Below are 19,842 nucleotides of genomic sequence, written 5' to 3'. Positions count from 1 at the left end.
TATTCTGACGGCAATAACATTTTTCATACTACGTTGTAGCGAGTTGTGTAAGGTCATTTTTTGCAGGATGAGCCAATTACCCTTTTTACCATTTTGTGGAATGTACGACCCTTTTTCTTAAATTTTTTTTTGTTTCAAAATGGTAAGAGTGCTGTTTCGGACATTAGGGCGCTTTTTTCATCACGGGGTTTACCGCCGGGAATAATCATCATTGTATTTTAGATGCAAAAACCGCAGGCAGCAGTCCAAACATCCAAAATTCCAAGTGAGGTGAACTTTATTAAAGTCCCACGGGTTTACGTCATTGCTTCTATGCAATTCTTTGCTGTTTATTTAAACCTACACTAAGTGGGGAGTGGGCTGTGGTGGCACTTTTTCTATAACCTGCACTAGGAGCCACGCACAATTTGTAGTCGAGTTCTATGCCAGGCAAGATCTGGCATGCAATTAAGTCAAGCTGGAGCCTCTTAGTATACTGGGATATTGCTTGCTGGCAAGAGGGACATGTCAGACACAAGTTTGTTTAATAGTAGGACCCTAAACATTGATGCGGGTGTGAATTGGCCTATGCTAATTTAAACTATGGGGTATAACTAACTTAGGCCACTTAAACCCTGAGTACACTGGGGTACTTACCGGGCTATGCTCTATCCCAGGCCACATATAAACTGTATGCTAGGATGGTGTAAAATAGCCTAGCCCACAATAAATCCCTCCAGGACATAATGTTATCACTTCACTGGTTTTTCCATGGCGTCCCCCAACTGGAGGATGACCCTTGACCTCTGTAGGGACAGGAAGCAGAGAGATTAAATGCCCGTCCCCCGCATCCACCCTCCAGTGGCTTCCTGTCCCTACACAGGGCAGGGAGTAGAGAGGAAAATTCTCTCCTCGCTTCCCATTAGTTGGGACAGTGAGGTGGGAGCACCATGTCGCGGGACCTATCCCTTACCCAACTCAGTTCCGGGCCTCGATCGGGTCGCGGCCCTTTCCTCTGGCTATCAGGAACTGCGTCTTCTCTGGCTCTGCCCGCAGCTCCTGGAGCCTAGGACACCCGGAACGCGCGGTCTTCGCCCTCCCAAGCACCCGGAAGCAGGATCGCGGGGCGGTAAGTTTAAATAGCTCTAGCGTGGTAATCACATTGATTTGAGGTCTAATCTTCATACCGGAGCGTACCTCTAACCTGCTGCTTGCGAGCTTAAGGTTTTTCTGGCGATTATTCAGGTCGGTTTTTTCCTTGCATCCTTTTGAGCTACACACACCTGTATTTCTATGTTTGTGTATTCTGACATGGGCCAAATTTACTTTATAGACCCTGGTGCATCTCTTCTGGCTTACCCGTACCAGGTAAAATCCTACCCTTTAACCATTGCAGTGCTGATCTCCAGGCCTTCAATTGTTATTGTTACATTCTAGGCTGGCTGGTTACTGTAGTCCCTCTAGGAGCATGGAACCCTGCAATTTGGAGGCCTCAGGTTTGGACCTCATATCCCCACCTCCTGTGAGTAGTGGTTAAAGGGATAGGGTGGTGGGTCACCCGCATGTCCCATTAATAGCACTTCCTTATTTGGGCTCTCCTCTCCTCGATTGGATCCCAAGGAAAAGGAAAAAGGCCGTGCTAAGGAGCAATCCTCCTCTGAAAGAAAGAAAACGGCTCATAAAAAATGCAACATGTGTTTTGAAAAACTGCCGAGTGCATACAAGAAACCTGTGTGCAAAAAATGCCTGGATAATTTGCTTTGTGAGGAAAAGACCTCATTCATGGATGAGATGCGCAGTTTTATCCAGAAGGAAGTCCGATCATCTGTTTCGTCATCCTTGGCTGCCTTTACCCCCAAGGAGCCACCTCAAAAGCGACAGAGGATAGTGGATTCATTTTCAGACCCCGCTTCAGACTCTGAAGGAGCTACGGTCAGGGATTCTTTGGCGTTTGATACATCTCCCTGCACCTCTGCAAATAAGATGGAGTCAAGATATTTACTGGCCTCTGAAGACCTAGAGCCCCTCTTAAAGGCTGTAAGAGATACCTTGAAAATAGAGGAGGTAGAAGAGACACAGTCCATTAAGCAGACCGAAGAGTTCATCCTGAAAGTTAAGAAGAGGCGCGTATTCCCAGTTAACCACACACTCAAAGATCTGATTCTGGAGGAATGGAGGGATCCGGAAAATAACATTTCTTTATCCAAAGAATTTAGGAACCGCCTTTCATTTGATGAAGAGGAAGCCAGGCTATGGAACTCAGCTCCTAAGATGGACATTCAGGTAACCAAGATGACCAAGAAGACCGACTTGCCTTTTGAGGGCGCTACCCAGTTGAAGGACCCACTGGATAGAAAGGCAGATAGCCTGTTGAAAAAGAGCTGGGAGTGTTCCATGCTGAACCTAAAGTCCAACATCGCTACACGTCTGTAGCTCGCACCCTGTTCCACTGGGTAATGGAGTTGGAGAAGCATGTAAGGGATGGAACTCCAAGGGATCTATTGCTTAATACCTTGTCAACCCTGAGGGCAGCCACAGCTTTCATCGCGGACGCCTCAGCGGAAGGGGTGAGGATTAGTGCCAAGGAAGGAGCTCTATCCAACTCAGTGAGAAGATCCCTCTGGTTGCGTCAGTGGAGTGGAGACTTCAGGTCTAAGTCTAAGTTGTACGGCATCCCATTCGGGGAAGAGTATGTGTTTGGACCTGAATTGGACACCATCCTGGAAAAGGCGGCGGATAAGAAGAAGGGCTTCCCAGAATCCAGGACCAATCTGAGGAAACCTTCCTTTCGTGACCCCAAAGACAGGAGACAGTCGTTTAGGGGTAAGGGTAAGCAAGGAAGGTGGAGCTACCCCAAAGGTGGAAGAGGCAGGGGGTTTCTCCTTAGTGCTAGTAACTCCGCCCCGAGTTTCAGGAAGCAATGACGCCAAGGTGGGAGGAAGACTGTTGAAATTTCATCAGCAATGGAGCCAAATAACGTCAAACCCCTGGATCCCATCTATCCTGCAGGACGGCTACAAGATAGAATTGACCGCTCTTCCTCCCACAAATTACGTCCTAACCAGGCAACCTTCTCGGGATCTGTTGCTCCAAATCTGGACAGAAGTGCAGAAATTAATAGAGCTGGATGTGGTTATCCCCATACCTCTGGAACATCAAAGAAGAGGACATTATTCTCCATTGTTCCTCATAAAAAAGCCGAACAGGAAGTCCAGAATGATCTGCAACCTGAAAGGCTTAAACAAGTATGTCCGCTACAGAAGGTTCAAGATAGAGACCGTCTCTTCCGCTTCAGCTCTAATCCAACACCAAGCGTTCATGTGCACGATAGACCTGAGGGACGCCTGCTACCACATCCCAATATACCCCAACTCGCAGAAGTTTCTCAGGTTTGCAGTTCTGTCACCAGAAGGCGAGGAAGTTCACTTTCAGTACAAAGCCCTTCCCTTCGGAATATCCTCTGCACCAAGAAGATAATCTTCGAAGATAATGGTCGAGGTAGTAGCGTTCCTGAGAAAAGAAGGAATATCCATCATTCCATACCTGGACGACCTTCTGGTAGTAAGTGCCTCAAGACGAGAGCTGATTCTTCAGAGATGTCACCATGAAGACTCTTCGATAGCTAGGCTGGATTATCAACACAGAAAAATCCAACCTAGACCCGAGCATGAACGTAGTATTCCTAGGAGTACTAATAGAATCCATGCAACAAATGTCCTTTCTCCTGCCGTAAAAGAGAAAAACTAATTCTCCAGGTAAAGACATTCCAGAAAAAGAAGTGCTGCTCCATAAGAGAAGCGATGAGAATCCTTGGACTCATGACTGCATGCATCCAGTGCGTGCAATGGAGTCAAAGCCACACAAGGACACTACAAAACTGGGTGCTGTCTTCCTGGGACAAAGATCCTCGTCACCTAAACCAGAAGGTGGAAATTCCCCTTTCAGTCTCACGATCCATGGACTGGTGGACAGATCCGGCAAATCTGAGGAAAGGAGTACCCTGGCATCCTTGGCCAGTTACAGTTATACAGACGGACCCAAGTCAGTCGGGATGGGGAGCGATTTGTTGCAGATCATCCTGTTCAAGGACTGTGGCCAGATTCAGTAAAATCCCGTTCCTCAAACTGTCAGGAATTGTTACTGTATGCCTTTCCTCCAATAACTCTCGTGTCCCCGAGTCATACAAAAAATCAGGGAAGACCGGGCGGAAGTTATCCTCGTCGTTCCTTGGTGGCCAAAAAGGAACTGGTTTCCTTGGCTAAAGAAGATGGCACTGGCAGATCCATTCCTACTACCGCCTCGTCCCGATCTCCTGTTCCAGGGTCCAGTCCTTCATCCCAATCCGCAGGCTCTCCAGCTCGCTGCACGGATCCTGAAAGGAAGATACTAACAGCCCAAGGGCTATCCGACAAGGTAATCTCCACGATGAAAGCCAGTCATAAGGTGGTCACCCACAGAATTTACTCCAGAATATGGATGAAATTCGTGTCCTTTTGTGGCTCAGTTCCTCCTAACCAGTTGTCCCCTAACATATCGCAGATACTGGATTTCCTGCAAGCAGGATTTGATAAAGGGCTGAAGACAAGTTCAGGTGTCGGCCCTTAGTGCTCTCTTTGATACCTCCCTGGTGGAGCACAAGTGGATCCAGAGGTTCGTGAAAGCTACTTCCAGGTTTTAAAACAAAACATCCCAAACTGGGATCTGTCTCTGGTGTTGAATCACCTGATGGGGCCTCCATTTGAGCCTTTAGAGAATACTGACCTTAGAAGCCTAACCCTTAAGCTGACCTTCCTTAACCTCAGCTAGACGGCTAGGAGAGATTCAGGCTCTCTCCCTCAGAGAGCCCTATCTTAGAGTTCTGGAAGATAGAGTAATTCTAACTCTAGATAAGACTTTCGCACCCAAGATGTCTTCCAGTTTTCACCGCAATCAAGAAATTGTGTTACCTTCTTTTTGCCAGAACCCAAGGAGTAGTGAGGAGTCAGCATGGCATACTCTGGATGTGAGGAGATGTCTTCTCCACTACCTGGACATCTCTAGACCTTGGAGAAAGGACGACAACATCCTCCTGCAGTACACGGGGAAGAACAAGGGGAAAAAAGCTTCCGAGGCGTCTATTGCCCGTTGGATCCGAACTACCATCAAAGAGGCATATGATGCCGAAAATATGGACATTCCAGGGACTGTGAGGGCCCACTCAACCAGTGGGGTGGCAGCCTCATGGGCTGAAAAATGTGGGGCTTCTCTAGTAGATATCTGTAAAGCAGCTACCTGGTCTAGCCAGTTACCATTCGCTAGACACTACAGATTAGATGTCCAAAGCGCCAGGGACCAGGCCTTCGGTAGGAAGGTCTTGCAGGCAGTCCCCCCCCCCCCCCCTAGAAGTACTGGTAATCTGGTATATCTCCAGTTGGGGCCGTCATGGGGGACGCCATGGAAAAGGAGAATTATTCTCACCATTAATTCGGTTTTCATTAGTCCACCATGACGGCCCATATATTTTCCCTTCCGACTTTTTCTTAAGACAGAGTAGTCTTAGTATTGTTATTATTTAACCTGTTGTATCTGTGTGTGACTATAACATACAATAAATGGGTTGCATCCACAGCCGGTGAAGTTATTTGATAGCCACTGAAGTGTGGATGTGGGGGAGGGGAATTTAACCTCTCTGCTTCCTGTCCCTACAGAGGTCAAGGGTCATCCTCCAGTTGGGGCCGTCATGGTGGACTAATGGAAACCAAATTAACGGTGAGAATAATTCTCCTTTTCTCAACTCCTGCACACTGCCTTTGGGCGGCAGTGAATCTGTCACACAAACTGCTCACAGCTGCCATTGACTAGCATTATGCATGGCCACAGTTCAGTGAGCACACTGGGACACATTTACTTGCCTGTCTGGAGGAGTTCACCGAAAGTGCGTTGCCCGACGATAAAGCACTGTGCCGCGATTCGCTAAGATTATGTGACCGATATCCTACATTGTATTGCGACACAATTTGAAAGCTAAATATTGCGCTCAGTCTGAATCCGTCGGATAGTCCGATGGCACACCCCTCAAAGTGTGAAAAAGCACTTTTAAGAAGTATGTTAATCCTTTATGTGTTTTAAAACAAAATGGTTGCGGTGTACAAATTTTAATATTTTTGGACAATACAATTATTTTGGGTGGAAAATTAAACTTTTAAAAGGCTCCAGAAAGTTTAATACCTAACTGCTCCCAAGTTTGCCGATATCCTGTATGTGGTGGTAAACTGCTGTATGGCCGCACGGCTGGACATAGAATGGAAGGAGGAGCCATCCAGAGCAATTTGTTTTCTTTGGATACATAAGGGCATTTTTTTTTTTGCCACATGAGGTGCACTTTTCTGATACATAATTTTGGGGCATCTATAGCTTATTGGTAAGATTTTATTAACTCTTTGTTGGTGGAGAAAATGAAAGTTATCAATAAAAACTAGTATGGTGAAAATCTGGTTTATTTTAGCATCACCATCTTTTCAAATGCATGACTTTTTTTTTTTTTTTGCTGACAAATCTGGTTAAGGGCTATTTTTTTGTGAGAAGAGTTGTTGGTTTTAATGGTCTTATTTTGGGGCACCTTTTTTTTAACCCTTTTGTGACCGATGGTCATCGGTTGCCTGGCGTCCAGGTCAGTTTTTTACTTTCTCCTATGCACTTTAAATGAAGATATCTCTGGAAAAGCTTTACACAACATAACAATTTTCATTTGCATGACGTGAGAATTTAAAGAGGACCTGTCACTTTGAGCTATTTACTAAAGTAAGCGGCTACTAGCGCTAGCCCATTTTTAGCAGTGATAAAATGCTAGCTTAATCGGAATCCTCAGACAATGCTGCAAAGTACAATAGAAATGCCGGACCACGCTCAAAGCAGTCCAGGGTATTCATGAGGTGGTGGGGCTAGGAGGTGATGACTGCTCAATATGAAGCTTGACAATCACCACCGGCCTATGGAGTGGGCGGGGCGGTCCAGGGAAGACTAAGCCTCGGATCCCCTGGAAAGGGGTTAACACTCTCATCTGAAGCCGGCTCTGATTGCAGGTGTTTTAAGCGTGGTGTCAGCTGTGGTATACAGCTGACAGGGGGCTGGCCTCGGCCCGATCACATATCTTTTTCCATGCAATCAGTCACCATCCCCTGGATCGGGGAAAGGGCCCCTCGCCCCCATGCCCTAGCGTTGCATTATGAACGTAAGCTAGCAGCACGTGTCACAGCGGCCTAAGGGAGAAAATTATGACATTTATGAGAAATTATCTTCACATTTTTTGTAATAAAATGTAATTGTAGAAATGTCTACATATTCCAATGTGAATGGGTTTTTGAAAGAAAGGCTTTTTCTAATGTCCAAACCAAGGATGGAGAAAAAAAACTAAGAGGAGCAGCTTCTCCATTATATGTTCTCATCCACTGGTCTTCACACAACATCAGAAAACCTCAACATGGAAATGAAGCCTTATAGTGATGGTTATGTGTTTCTCATTTAACTTACCAGAGCTGAATCCCCAATAAAATGTAGAAAAATTAAGTAACATTATGTATATCGCAATGCTACTGATGGGAGGGGGTATGCTTTGACCTGGTGGAATATACTCTGAGCTAGGCCACTTTAAGCCCGGGTATAGTCTGGGCTAGGGGAATAATCTTGCCTGTTACAATAGTAAACTTCACTGAAGGGAATCGATTGCCATGATTAACCTATCCAAAATACTGCTAGGATATGCAGGGCTATGTCCAAACTTACCACTTCTGTTTATATTTTCCAGCTACTCCTTCCATGGCATAATTTTACTTTAGAAATATGCACTTGAAGCCAAATTTTTTGGGGTGCTTATCAGGGCGCATCAAGGCTTCAGCTCCACAGTACTAACAATGCCTTCTACATTTCCTACTCCCAATGCCCTCGCGTAACTTCACTCTTTAGCTACTTCACAACAATCTCTAGCAAGATGTGCAACCAGAGCCCTAAGGCGCCCTACTAACACCCGCAAAAGCACTTCAGCCTAATTTGCATCTTTTTATATCGCAGATTTGGCATAGAAGGAACACCCGGACAAAAAAAAAAGCAAAGGCAGGACATAGACCAACATAACAAAGCAGTTAGTTTGGGTATGTAAGTTGTGGTGACAGGAAGAAAACTGTTTCCCTGTGCCTTTTTTCTGCTCTTTCTCCTGTAGTGAGCAGTGTATCTGAAGTCCCTTACACAGCATAGACATAAGGAGCTGATCATTGCAGTCTGGGACTAAAGTAAAGCATCCAGACAGCTTCACCAGAGGTCACACTGGGCAGAGGGGTCTCTCTTTAACTAGGGGTCGTCTGTAAGTCGGTTGTCCTTAAGTAGGGGACCACCTGTAAGTATGAGGTATCTTTTCAATATATTGCTGTGGAAGGGGGCCCTGCATTGTCTGCCGTCCCGGGATGGTTCCATCCTAAATAAGTTGATCGACACCGCTGGGACCATTAAACTGGCCCTGGCCCTGTCCATCAGTGCCATGGAGACGAATAGAACAGCCAGTGCATTAATGACTGGTTGCTCTATTTATCCGAGTTACAACATACCCCCATTCTCATGATCCGTGGGGGTCTCCCATGATCAAAAACAACCCCCCCCCCCTCCTCGTGGATAGGGGATAACTAAGTTAAATAGGCCTAGTTCAAATTAGGTCTTTATTTAGATCAGTTATTGTGATCACAGTTACATGTCTTTTATGTGACTTCACAGGCAAGGTATAATGGAAAGACTTGTATCTGTTCTGTGTGTTTGACCATACCTATTCTGTTTTACAGTAACTGATGCAAATAAATGAAGACCTAATGGAGATGTGAAAGAGGCCTAAAGGTGGCCTGCGGAGGCGAATCTTCATAGAGAGCTTAGTTATCTCCCTGACCCTTGGGTGGGACTATTAGAAAGCAAGAGCATTCATAGAAAACTGGCTTAGTAACAATAATAATAATTCCTTTATTAATATAGCGCACACAGATTACTCAGCGCTGCACAGAGCTTGCCAAATCGGTCCCTGTCCCCAATGGGGCTCACAATCTAATCAACCTACCAGTATGTTGTGGAGTGTGGGAGAAAACTGGAGGAAACCCACGCAAACACATACAAACTCTTTGCTGATGTTGACCCTGGGACGTGAACCCAGGACCCCAGCGCTGCAAGGCTGTAATGCTAACCACTAAGCTATCGTGCTGCCCTTGTCGGGCAACTCTGTCTCTAGAAGGTTTGCCATCATTGACCTAGGATCTTATGAAGAGGTCTGATGAAGAGCAGATTCCCGAAACGCATAACCATTTAAAATCGGGCACTTTGGGGCACATTTACTAAGGGTCCGTCGGACGAATTTCTGTCGGATTTCCAGAATTTTTCCATTTTGCGCTGAATTGCCCCGGGTTTTCGACACACGCGATCGGATTGTGGCACATCCGCGCCGGCTTTCATGCGACACAAATCGGGGGTGTGGCCGCCGGACAACCGAACTGATTCAGACAAACCGCGGAATTTAAAAATCAAATTGTGTTGCAAGATCAGCAGTCACATACACCGGAAAGAAGAAGGTGAACTCAAGTGGACCTGAGCGGGGAAGCGACACATGCAGGATATCGGGCGCACAATCTTAGTGAATCGCGGCAGCTCCGCATCCTTGTGGTACATTCTGGATCGGCGCGTCAACGGGATGGGTAAGTAAATGTGCCCCGTTGTGTTTTTAATATATATCTTTTTGGGTACGGTTTTTAAATTGATGGATATGGCTCTTGCCATATTTGCATAAATAAAGAGTAAAAAAGGAATGTTATGAAGAAAATAAATAAGTCCAAAAAATGAAGCACCACTTGTAATGACCAGTTACTCCTTATAGACATATATTTTTATATCAAAAACTTTCTGACAATGCCCTTTTAGCATTTCCACTTATTGACAGGCCTGCGGCTCCCTATTATCCATGTAATAAGGAGCCAGAAGAGCCCTCTCTTCTTAGTGAGCGGAGCCTAATGAGCCAGCTCACCCAGAAGAGTCGGAATTCCCATCGCTACCTCTTATCTGCTTCCTGCAACATGACGTTACAGCGCAAACTCCACGCCCCCTTCTCCCAGAGACTCCGCCCCATTCCCCCATGTAGCAGAACCACTAGGAGCAATTCCTTTGTAGATGCTTCCGTCTAGCCCTTCGCCCTCCCTTCCTGTAGCGCATCCGGTATCTATGTAACCGAGGAAGCCCCGCCCCATAACTGCAAGGCTATTCTACACACTGTTACACGTAGACTTTGTGGGTGTAGTCAGCCATCTCATGACGCAGCTGTATGAAACCGGAAGTGTGGCATTAGTATCGCGATACTGTACTCTGGAGATTTCGCTGCACGGCTCTTGTGTTTGTGTGTACACTAGGCTTGGTAGCTGTGATCGCTTTCATTTCTCCATATTTGTTACAAGAAGTAGGTTACAATGAGGGACACAATGAAGATCTTCGTCGGTAACGTGGACGACCGGACAACGCAGCAGGAGCTGACCGACCTGTTTGAGAAGTTCGGCACGGTGGTGAGCTGCGCCGTCATGAAGCAGTACGCCTTCGTTCACATGCGCGGGGAGGACCGTGCTGTAAAAGCCATCGATGAGCTGAACGGCCGCGAGCTCCACGGAAAGAGAATGGTCGTGGAACTGTCCAAGCCCCGTCCTCAGAACACCTGGAAGATATTCGTTGGCAACGTCGGCACCGACTGCGACGCTTGCGAACTGCGAACCATGTTCGAGGTGTATGGGAAGGTGATAGAGTGCGATGTGGTGAAAGGTAATGATGTCGCCATAGCAGGGCCGGCCGTGGAGTAAGAAAGCTAAGATGGCCGCCGGGGGAGATAAGATGGCGGCTGGCTGTGTAATGGTTTCCCTGCATCCTCCGGCGTCCTCCATGTTGTCGCATTATGCGCCGCGGTCTCGTCTGCTTCTCCTCTCATGAATGTAGGGCTGGGCTGGAAGGGTTAAATGACTGTAGCATGTCGCCCTGCTGTGTACATCCTATATTGTGTACATCTGACAGCCCTATAACTGTAGCATACTATGGAAAATGCTAAATAGTATCAGTTTAGTAGAACATGTAACGTTGTCTTGTGGAAAACGTTACCAAGCTGTATCGAAAGTAACCTGGCGGTATCGAGCCTTCGTTGTTTAATGGCGTCCGATTCAGACTTGTGCCGTAATCCCTGGTCTGACTGTCGCCGTTCTCATGTGGGCATCTCGTATGGATAATATTAATATCGTCGTGCCATCCATGCGGGCATAATGCCTCAGGAGCCCCCCCTCTCCCAGAGACGTTACCGATGGGGACCAGTTTGATCGAGTATTGGTACCTTTCCCAAAGCGCGTTACGATGGCTGTTATGCAGCCACATTTTATGTTCATCTGTTATTTATATTGTTTAATACGATTTTATTTATACCAAGGATCACTTTATTGCCAATCATCCACCCAATCCTACGTGTAGACAAATGTTGGTCACAGGCTTGAGGAATCTCATCCATGTGTACTAGCCATATAACTGGTCATGTTGTGTACGGTCCAGCATGTAACCTGCATCTCTCCATACTCACTGACAAGATTACACAGTGACACAAGGGAAGGTTTATTAGTGTCTGAGAGAAATCTTGAGTTTAGTTGCTCATGGCAACAAATCAGGGCTTAGCTTTGTTTAGAAAAGGCTTTGGGAAATAAAATCTTAGCTCTGGTTGCCATGAGCAACTAGAATAATTTGGCTTTGACACTTCTGATGAATCTTCCCCTTATAATGAAGTTGGAACAATCCCTGGGTATCAAGTTGGTCAATATGTCAGACAGTTGGGTCACAGTATTATTATTTTATTTCTAGCCTCACCCTTTATAACCAAGAGATTTATTAGGCCTATTCCTGATGACAGGTTCCCTTTAGTGTAAAACTAAACAATAGCTCTTGTTTAAAGGGGTTGTCAACTTTCAGCAAATAATTAAGATGGTTTTCTAGATCTCTGCTTGCTGTCATTCTATGGATAGCTTCTATCTTTACTCCCAGTGGATAGAAACCTGTCCCTGGTCTTGTGATGGGCACGCAAGTGGATGAGCCGCTATAACACACGTCTCTGATTACTCTGTGATAACTCCTGCATCTGTGTGTCCATCCCAAGCCATGGACAGATTTCTAGCCACTGGAAGTAAACATAGAAGCTCTCAATAGCAGAGATCTAGAAGGAATTCTAGAGGAATTGATACAGAAAGTTTATACCTTCTCCTTTCTTCACATCATAGCACTAGTAACACTATGCAGTGATTGCAGGAGCTGATGGTGCTGCAGAGGTTGGTCAGAGCTGCTGGGTGTTATCAGACCCAGTACATCTCTGATCAACCCCCACCCCTTAGAAATGCCCCAGTTATAGGTGAACTTGACATACACATACAACAACTTATTTGCATTGTTTTTTAAGGTGTTTCTAAAAAATAATAATAAAAAAAAAAGTTATGGCCCTTAGACCATTAAATATGAAAATTTGCTAAAAATGCCCCCGAGACTTTAAGGCCTGGTCAGAAAGGGGTTAAGGCTACTGCCTCTGTCGAGGATTATAATCTGCTGGCAGGATATTTTGGAGAAATGTGCTGTGATTACCATTATATATCTGTTTCTTATCCCATTTCCAAGATATTCTGAGATTAACCCTTATGCTAACAAGGTGTTGTCCTCAGGAACCGGAGCACCACTTATACCTGCATACATAGCTTCCCTCTTCTCACAGTGTTGCCCTTCACTTCTCACAAAACAGAGCTCCTGTTTATCTGAGGATTGAGATACAGACAGCGATGGCAGTTCTCAGGTTGTTGAGGACGAGACCTTGGTACACACACTGCCTCATTATTATACATGTATACGTCCCCATTGATTGCAATCGGCACATAGCGGGCACCGTACATGGGGAAGCGTTAGAACATGTTCTATCTTTCCCTGTGTGCACGGCTGTGCATCCCAATGGAGAGGGGAGGAGTGTGGAGTGCTCACCTCTCCTCTCCTCAGCTCCAGCCTGCGTCCCCGGGCATACGTACGTTTTTATGCAGGCTAAAATGGTAATTTAGCTGAAACCACATGGACAGGAATAATACAGGTATTTTTAAATTCACAGTGCTGCCAACAATTTTAATGCACGGGTAGATGGTAAACATTGAATCATCAGTTTGGTCACATCATAGCCATGTTATCCTATTTTATGCTTTCATTCAATGCTGTATGTTTCAGGTTGTCCAGGGACACATTTTAGTCAAAGTAATAAGATCTTTATAGTGGCACTTATCAATTTGTATCTTCCCAGTCCTATGAACTACCACAAAAACCTTTACACCACAAAAGGAAAAAAAAACTGTGAAGAAGTTGTATGCAGATTGTGGGCACTATATAGGATCTGTCTGACTTGCTTTATATAAAAAATGTTTTCATTTTGTTAATTGTAAAACATACAACAATACATATAACCAAAGAAATAACATACTCAATGTGGTATATTGAAAGATAATATTCTTGTAAATGGTCTATAGCAAGGATGGATCCAGTGTTGTCTACAATAATTGTCTACTTAAGAACACTCGACTTACATACGACCCCTAGTTACAAACGGACCTCTTCTGAGCTATAACTTGCTCTGTAACAACATTCTCTTGTATCCATTTTTCCGTCTTGTTGTGCTGGGAGAACGCCGACAGTGCGCTAGGGATTTGTTTTGGTCACTCCCGCTCTGCGTTCCACAATGGCATCAGCATCAAAGAACGATCCAAAGACAATTATTGTGATACTTAAGACTTGGGGAATAAACCACAACATTGGATCCAACCTTGCTATAGACCATTTACAAGAATATTATCTTTCAATATACCATATTGAGTACGTTATATTTCTTTGGTTATTATATGTATTGTATGTTTTACGATTAACAAAAATTAAATATTTTTGTATAAAGAAAGTCCTAGACAGATCCTATATAGTGCCCACAACCTGCATATAACTTCTTGTACAGGGACACATGCCAAACTGGTAACACCTAGTTAGCGATTAACTTTATAACTTCTAGGTGGAAAAATAACATGGTTCTAAAGAAAGTTTCCCAGTAGTATTGTTGCATAGCAAATCTTAATAGTTACAGTCAGACCATTTCTATCTGCAACAGCTGGCCAAGACATTCATATGCGGCAGGTTGTTATAAAGGGAGAATTCGTAAGAAGTATCATGTCGCAATGCTGGTTAGGTAGGAAGGTCCGAGAATGATAAAAACCAAAGTGGACAAAGAAGCACTTCGCTCTTACAAGATTTATTAGCTTTTTTTTTTTTAAATTAGTTGAAAAGTCATTGCCCACTTTAGTAGGTAGAAGAAATTGAGGAAAATCTACCACCAAAAATCAAGCATGATAAACCAGGTACACTTACCCAGGCATCTTCTTATCCCCATCTCCTTACCCCCAATCTTCTTATATTTGTTATCCATGGCTTGCTTCCTTCTAAAAACATTTACAATTATGCTAATCTGCCTGAATGGCTCTGTGGGGCTTTACCTGAGACCCACAGTGCTGGAGATTCACAGGTTGTTACAATGAACAGAACCTGTCTCGCCCAACCCACTGCTTTCTCCCTCTGCCTGTGTAATCTAGCAGCAGCAGGAAGTGCGGGTGTAGGGAAGACCTGTTCTGTTCATTGTATCCTATTAATCTACAGCACTGAAGGGCTCTTGTGACCTCCCCTACCCAGAGCCCTTCAGGCTCAGTAGAATAATTATAAAAGTTTATTTTAGATGGAAGGAGGCTGTACATAACAAATATAACATTACCACAGTGGGTTAATGAGTAAGTGTCTATGGTTTATCATGCTTGATGGTAGATTTCCTTTGAATAATCTTGACATATTGGCTAATTTGATGCTTAGAGATTTGTTCACATTAAGCTCTTATTCTGGAATAACCAGTATAGTGTGCCCTCTATTTGATTTTTATGAATGGCTTTCAGCTTATTGACTTGATATACATTTGAAAACCTTACCGTGTAGGTATATAACAAATTCTGAACGATGAATAACATATATTTTTTTTCCCTCTTCTTGTATGCTACTTCATCAGACTATGCGTTCGTTCACATGGAAAGAGAAAGCGATGCTAGGGAAGCTATCGACAAGCTCAATGGCAGAGAGATAAGAGGCAAACGGATTAATGTGGAGATGTCCAATAAGGCTCATAGGCCTATGAGCAGTAATGGTAGTTCTCATAGCAGTCGTTCACGTAGGTCTCATGAATACAGAGACGCACCACAGAGCCGTTCTGAGGCGTATAACCGCAGGAGAGCAACTGAAGCAGCGTATGCATCCTATGCACTCAAATCGCAGTATGAGCGATATGGTGGGGACTCTTCGCGTTATGATGCCTATGACAGCAGAGTGCGTCCACCTTCCCCAGTGTACTACTCGCGAGACAGGAGTCCCCTGCGGAGGTCACCCACAAGATCATACTATGAGGGCACAATGACCGCTGCTGCACTGGCATCAAAATATCGTTCTCCAACATCAGACTATAGTTCGTTGTCATCCGCATATGGGGTCCAGACAACTCCCTCACTTTCGTCTGCTTTTAGCAGCCAGACATCTGCGCTGCCTTCTGCCTATGCTAGCCGGGCCCCTACCACCACCACTGGAAATCAGGCTGGATATGAGAGCCAGCCCTCTGCATACGGCGTAGAAGCATCTTTGTATAATGCCCAGGCATCTGCGGCTTATCGGCCACAAGGAACCACTCTAACTTCCGGATATGCTGCACAGATTCCCTCAGTGGCGTCGTCCTACAACGCTCAGGCAGCAGCCAACCCTTATGGATCAATTTCTACGACTAATCCCTATGCGCCGTCAACTGCACTGAGTACTGCATATCGTCAGCCGAGTTCCACCTATGATACATCCCAGATGTCAGGCATCGGAGCTCAGCCTGGTTATTCATCCCTATCCACTGCAAGTGATACGCTCATGTATGAGCGCACTTGTCTTTCACCGCCGCGAAGCTCTTCTTCTGATGCCTTCAAGAAAACCACAGATGCGTATAAAAGGTAAGTAGCTAAAAGCTGTATGTGCCCATCTTTGACTAAATTAGCAAAGCTCTGCTAAAACCACCAACCAATTTATGTCTTGTGTATCACAAATGTGTTCTCAAATCTTTACCATATTAGCAGACGGGTCCAAAGTTTAGGATAAAGTTTCATATGTGCAATTTACATTAAAATCGAGTCCACAATTTTCCAGTAGCCTCAGCAGACCCCTCCCCCTCTTTCCTCGTATTTGTCAGAAGTCAGAGTACAAGCCTTCCTTATTACATTTCCAAAATGTCCCCCCTTCTTTTAAAGTGAACACGTCGGGCACATCTAGCCCATAAAGCAAAGGTCCTACCTCATTTCCCGTAGTGAGTTGCTCTACATGATGATATTAAAATGAGTCAGCGGCTCCTGTGAATTAAATGGCCCAACTCTTCCTGACCCCCTCCCCCGGACTCTACATTGTAGAAGGAAGGGGGTGTTGCAGCCTTACTCAGGTGAGCTCAGGAACACCCGGCTAACTCAATTTACAGCGTTTCAATGCAGATTGGGTGGGTTAATGTTATAATTCACAGGAGATGCTGACTCATTTCAATATCTACATTAATGAAGTAGGACCTTTGGTGGGCTTCAAGAGCCAGACTGGTTCCCTTTTAAGTATTCAAACATTCCCGAACAGTTTGCCCTTTTTTTGTAGCCAGTGGCATACTCAAACCATGTGTTTGTTGGCTGGCCAATAAACATGGACCAAGTTTGCCAGACACTGATTTTCAAACATTTCCTAATATATAAGGCAGTAAGCTTTGCGTCTTCAACATGTAGATGATAATTAACTATTTCTGCTTTTAGAGCTGACTTTTAGCCCCAATCTTTCATTTAGGGTATAGTAATCAAGTGCAGATGTATCACTGGTTACAATGACTGATTTATCTCATCTCTCATTAAAGAGTTAAACCAGTCTGTAGTGTTAGGTAATACTGGGGGCACCCTCTGGTGAGTTACATACGTAAGTGTATGCACGTTGGGATCTGTTTGGAATGGGGACATATACATGTTTTCAAACTGTTTGCTTCTGCTGAGACAGTAAACGTAACACACTTTCCCCCTTTATTTAATAAACCCTTCATACAGTTATTCGTCGCACCAGTGTTAAAGTATATGTCCACCTTTTAGGACCAATATTTAGTGTTTAATACAATAATACAAAGTTGTTGTTGTTGAAGCTCGGTTTTTCTTAAACCAAATCCCCTATATAGACAAAGTTATGCTTTGTCTCCCCTGATCCACAAATTCCGTTTGCTGAAGTGATGAGGTATTAACATCGCGGACACAATTGGGGATGTGCAAGTATGAACATACATGTAACTATGTGGCAGGATCATAGTAGGTGATGAAGCAGGTCAGGGAGCAAAACATACATGAAATTAGCTCATCCACTGTACTGTTACTTTTAGAAACTGGCACTTAAATTTTGGCATATTTGTATTACGTCCTCTGATATCCCGGCTGTTCATCTGAGTGCAGCAGTGTCGGCGTAGCTGCTGCACTCTGGTCTAAACTGGAGGTGGACAGCTACGTACTTGCTGCTAGGGCCTTTGCCAGTCAATGCAGACACCACTCTTTGAAGTAACATGGCTTTTTCACACTGATGTTTTCATTCCTGTATTTAATGTTCAGTAAAAATGATATCTTTGCGTTTTTACTTGTGTCGTTTACACTTTACTTATTGTAAACCATTAAAAACTCCTTTTGTTTCGACCGTAGGCTCTCTACTGATCGCCGTTACACCGACCTATCCGATTATCGCCGTTTAACACAGAAGCAGCAGGATCCGTTCCGCCGATCGCCGCCAAAGACTCAAATGGAATTTCGGCGCACAACTGAAACGCAGTCTGAGTACCCTCAGTATGCCGCTTACAATGATTATCTAAGAGCAGCACAAATGTCTGGCTATCAGCGTCGTCTATAACTGCACTGTTTGGGTGGTTGCTAATAGATTGGGTGTTTTTTATATAGAACGACTGTTAAACGGTGTCTCTCAAACATATACAGTCACTATTGCATTTTCAACAAGTAATTCAAGTAATGCATAGGGTTGCTACAGGCACCAAAAGGTTTGGTCCCTTTTTTATTTTTCCTTCCCCCGTTGTGTATATAGCTTTTGCTATCCAAAAACACTGGTTCACTTAAAGATATGGCAATCAAGCTCTTCTTTTTTTTTTTTTTTTTTTTTTTTTTTTTTTTATTAGAAAATGTTGAAGTGTTTCTTTTCACATGGTCTGCAGAGGTAAAATCAAGGCGATTTGGCATTTGTATGTTATCTCCTAAGCTATTGCCTTTCATGGCGCATACTAAGGAGGATGTTTGCCCTTTGCCATCTCTGATTTAGTGTTCCCTTGCAATATTATATACAGAACACAAGGTAATAGTGATGGAGCATTAGAGAAGTTTATAAGTGGTTTGAATGAACAAGGGAAGGTTCCACAGCTTAATCCAACTACTGTTTTCTTCAGCAGTCTTGAACGGTGACGAAATGTGTGTGTGGCACCTTGACCGATTTAAACTTCAGTAATGTGCTATTTATCATTTTGCATTGTAGCTGAACCTACCGAATTTATAAAAGTAAGATACTTTTCACACCATGACTCCAAACGGGCCGTCTGCGACAGGAGCCATACTTTGACTTGCTTTAACCACATACTTGCGCATTTTCAGATGTACAAACTATATTGCGATTCATTTATAAACCTAGTGCTTACTGTATCTTTCATGTAACATTTACAGGTCACTTATTCATTTCTGTATTACAGTGCGCATGTATACAATTAAACTTTCCATGTTTGATTTCAATCTGTTGAGTTTTTTTTTTTTCTTTTTTACATATATGTATTACCATTGCACCTGTTTAAATCTAATTTATGGTTTGGCAACTTCTTAAGATTTTTTTATACAGACATCGTGGTTATTTAAATGGGTTGACAACATGACTTCGTTTATTGCAAGGTGCCTAGACAGAAAGAAATGTCATGGCCGGAGCAGGAGCTACAATGATAAATCCAGTAGTCCCAGGTAGAGCTGTCACTTTAAAATAGCTCTGTGCATAACAAGTCCTGGGCTCTCTGGGACTGCAGAAAGATACCTGGAGTCCTCTCTGGTGATGGCCTGGGCGCCATCACTGGTGTAGGGGGTAATTTTCCATTATACTCTAGGACTTGAAATGTGAAGTGAAGATCCCTAGTGCAGAAATACCATTTAAGATTAAAAAAGAAAAAACAGCACATTACATGTAAAAACACATAAAATGTGTAATAAAATACACTATTTTGTTCACCCCATGGAGTTTATAATCATCCAAACGACACCTTAGCTGCCTAAGAAGACAATACAGTCCTTGTTATGCAATATTATTTTGTACCTACAAGTGTAAAAAAAACACCAGTTCTAGCTGTGAAACAAAACCCCAAAAATTAGGTGAAATGATTGTTATAAGTAGTCAGTTTCCTATATTTAGGCGTTTGCAATTTTAAGTGGAAAAAACAACACCTTGTAAAAACGTTGCAATGGCAAATCTGTCTACAGCATTGAAGAATGGTCCTCCTCTCCGGTTTGTTACACAGCTGTGCGTGTTAATCCTTTCTCCCTGACTAGTATGCTATCAGCAGAATTTTTAAAGGTCAAGCTGAAAGTGAAGGGGTTAATCTTCACTTCTCAGAACCGTGTAACCGAAAGCAGGGAGATTTGATGTGAGCTCATGAAGCCTCCATAGACACAAGCTGCACAGGCT

The 19,842-nt window shown here is 44.0% G+C and overlaps 1 protein-coding gene across 2 annotated transcripts; it reads left to right on the top strand.

Annotated features, from left to right (window-relative positions):
- Positions 1-10,149: 10,149 nt before the first annotated feature.
- RBM14 (RNA binding motif protein 14) lies at positions 10,150-18,908 on the top strand. 2 transcript variants are annotated; one of them, XM_072117879.1, is made up of 3 exons: positions 10,192-10,782; positions 15,104-16,076; positions 17,823-18,908. In XM_072117879.1, exons 1-3 carry the CDS (start codon positions 10,440-10,442, stop codon positions 18,025-18,027), a joined length of 1,521 nt encoding a protein of 506 aa, XP_071973980.1. In that variant the 5' UTR covers positions 10,192-10,439; the 3' UTR covers positions 18,028-18,908. The 2 variants fall into 2 exon arrangements, with proteins under 2 accessions (XP_071973981.1, XP_071973980.1); XM_072117880.1 differs by lacking the exon at positions 15,104-16,076 and having other exon boundaries at positions 10,150-10,782; positions 17,823-18,024.
- Positions 18,909-19,842: the final 934 nt, after the last annotated feature.

The sequence above is a fragment of the Engystomops pustulosus genome, chromosome 7 (assembly GCF_040894005.1).
Source record: "Engystomops pustulosus chromosome 7, aEngPut4.maternal, whole genome shotgun sequence".
NCBI lineage: Eukaryota > Metazoa > Chordata > Amphibia > Anura > Leptodactylidae > Engystomops > Engystomops pustulosus.
The sequence above is the reverse complement of the archived record's forward strand: the minus strand, read 5'-3'. Positions and strand labels throughout refer to the sequence as shown.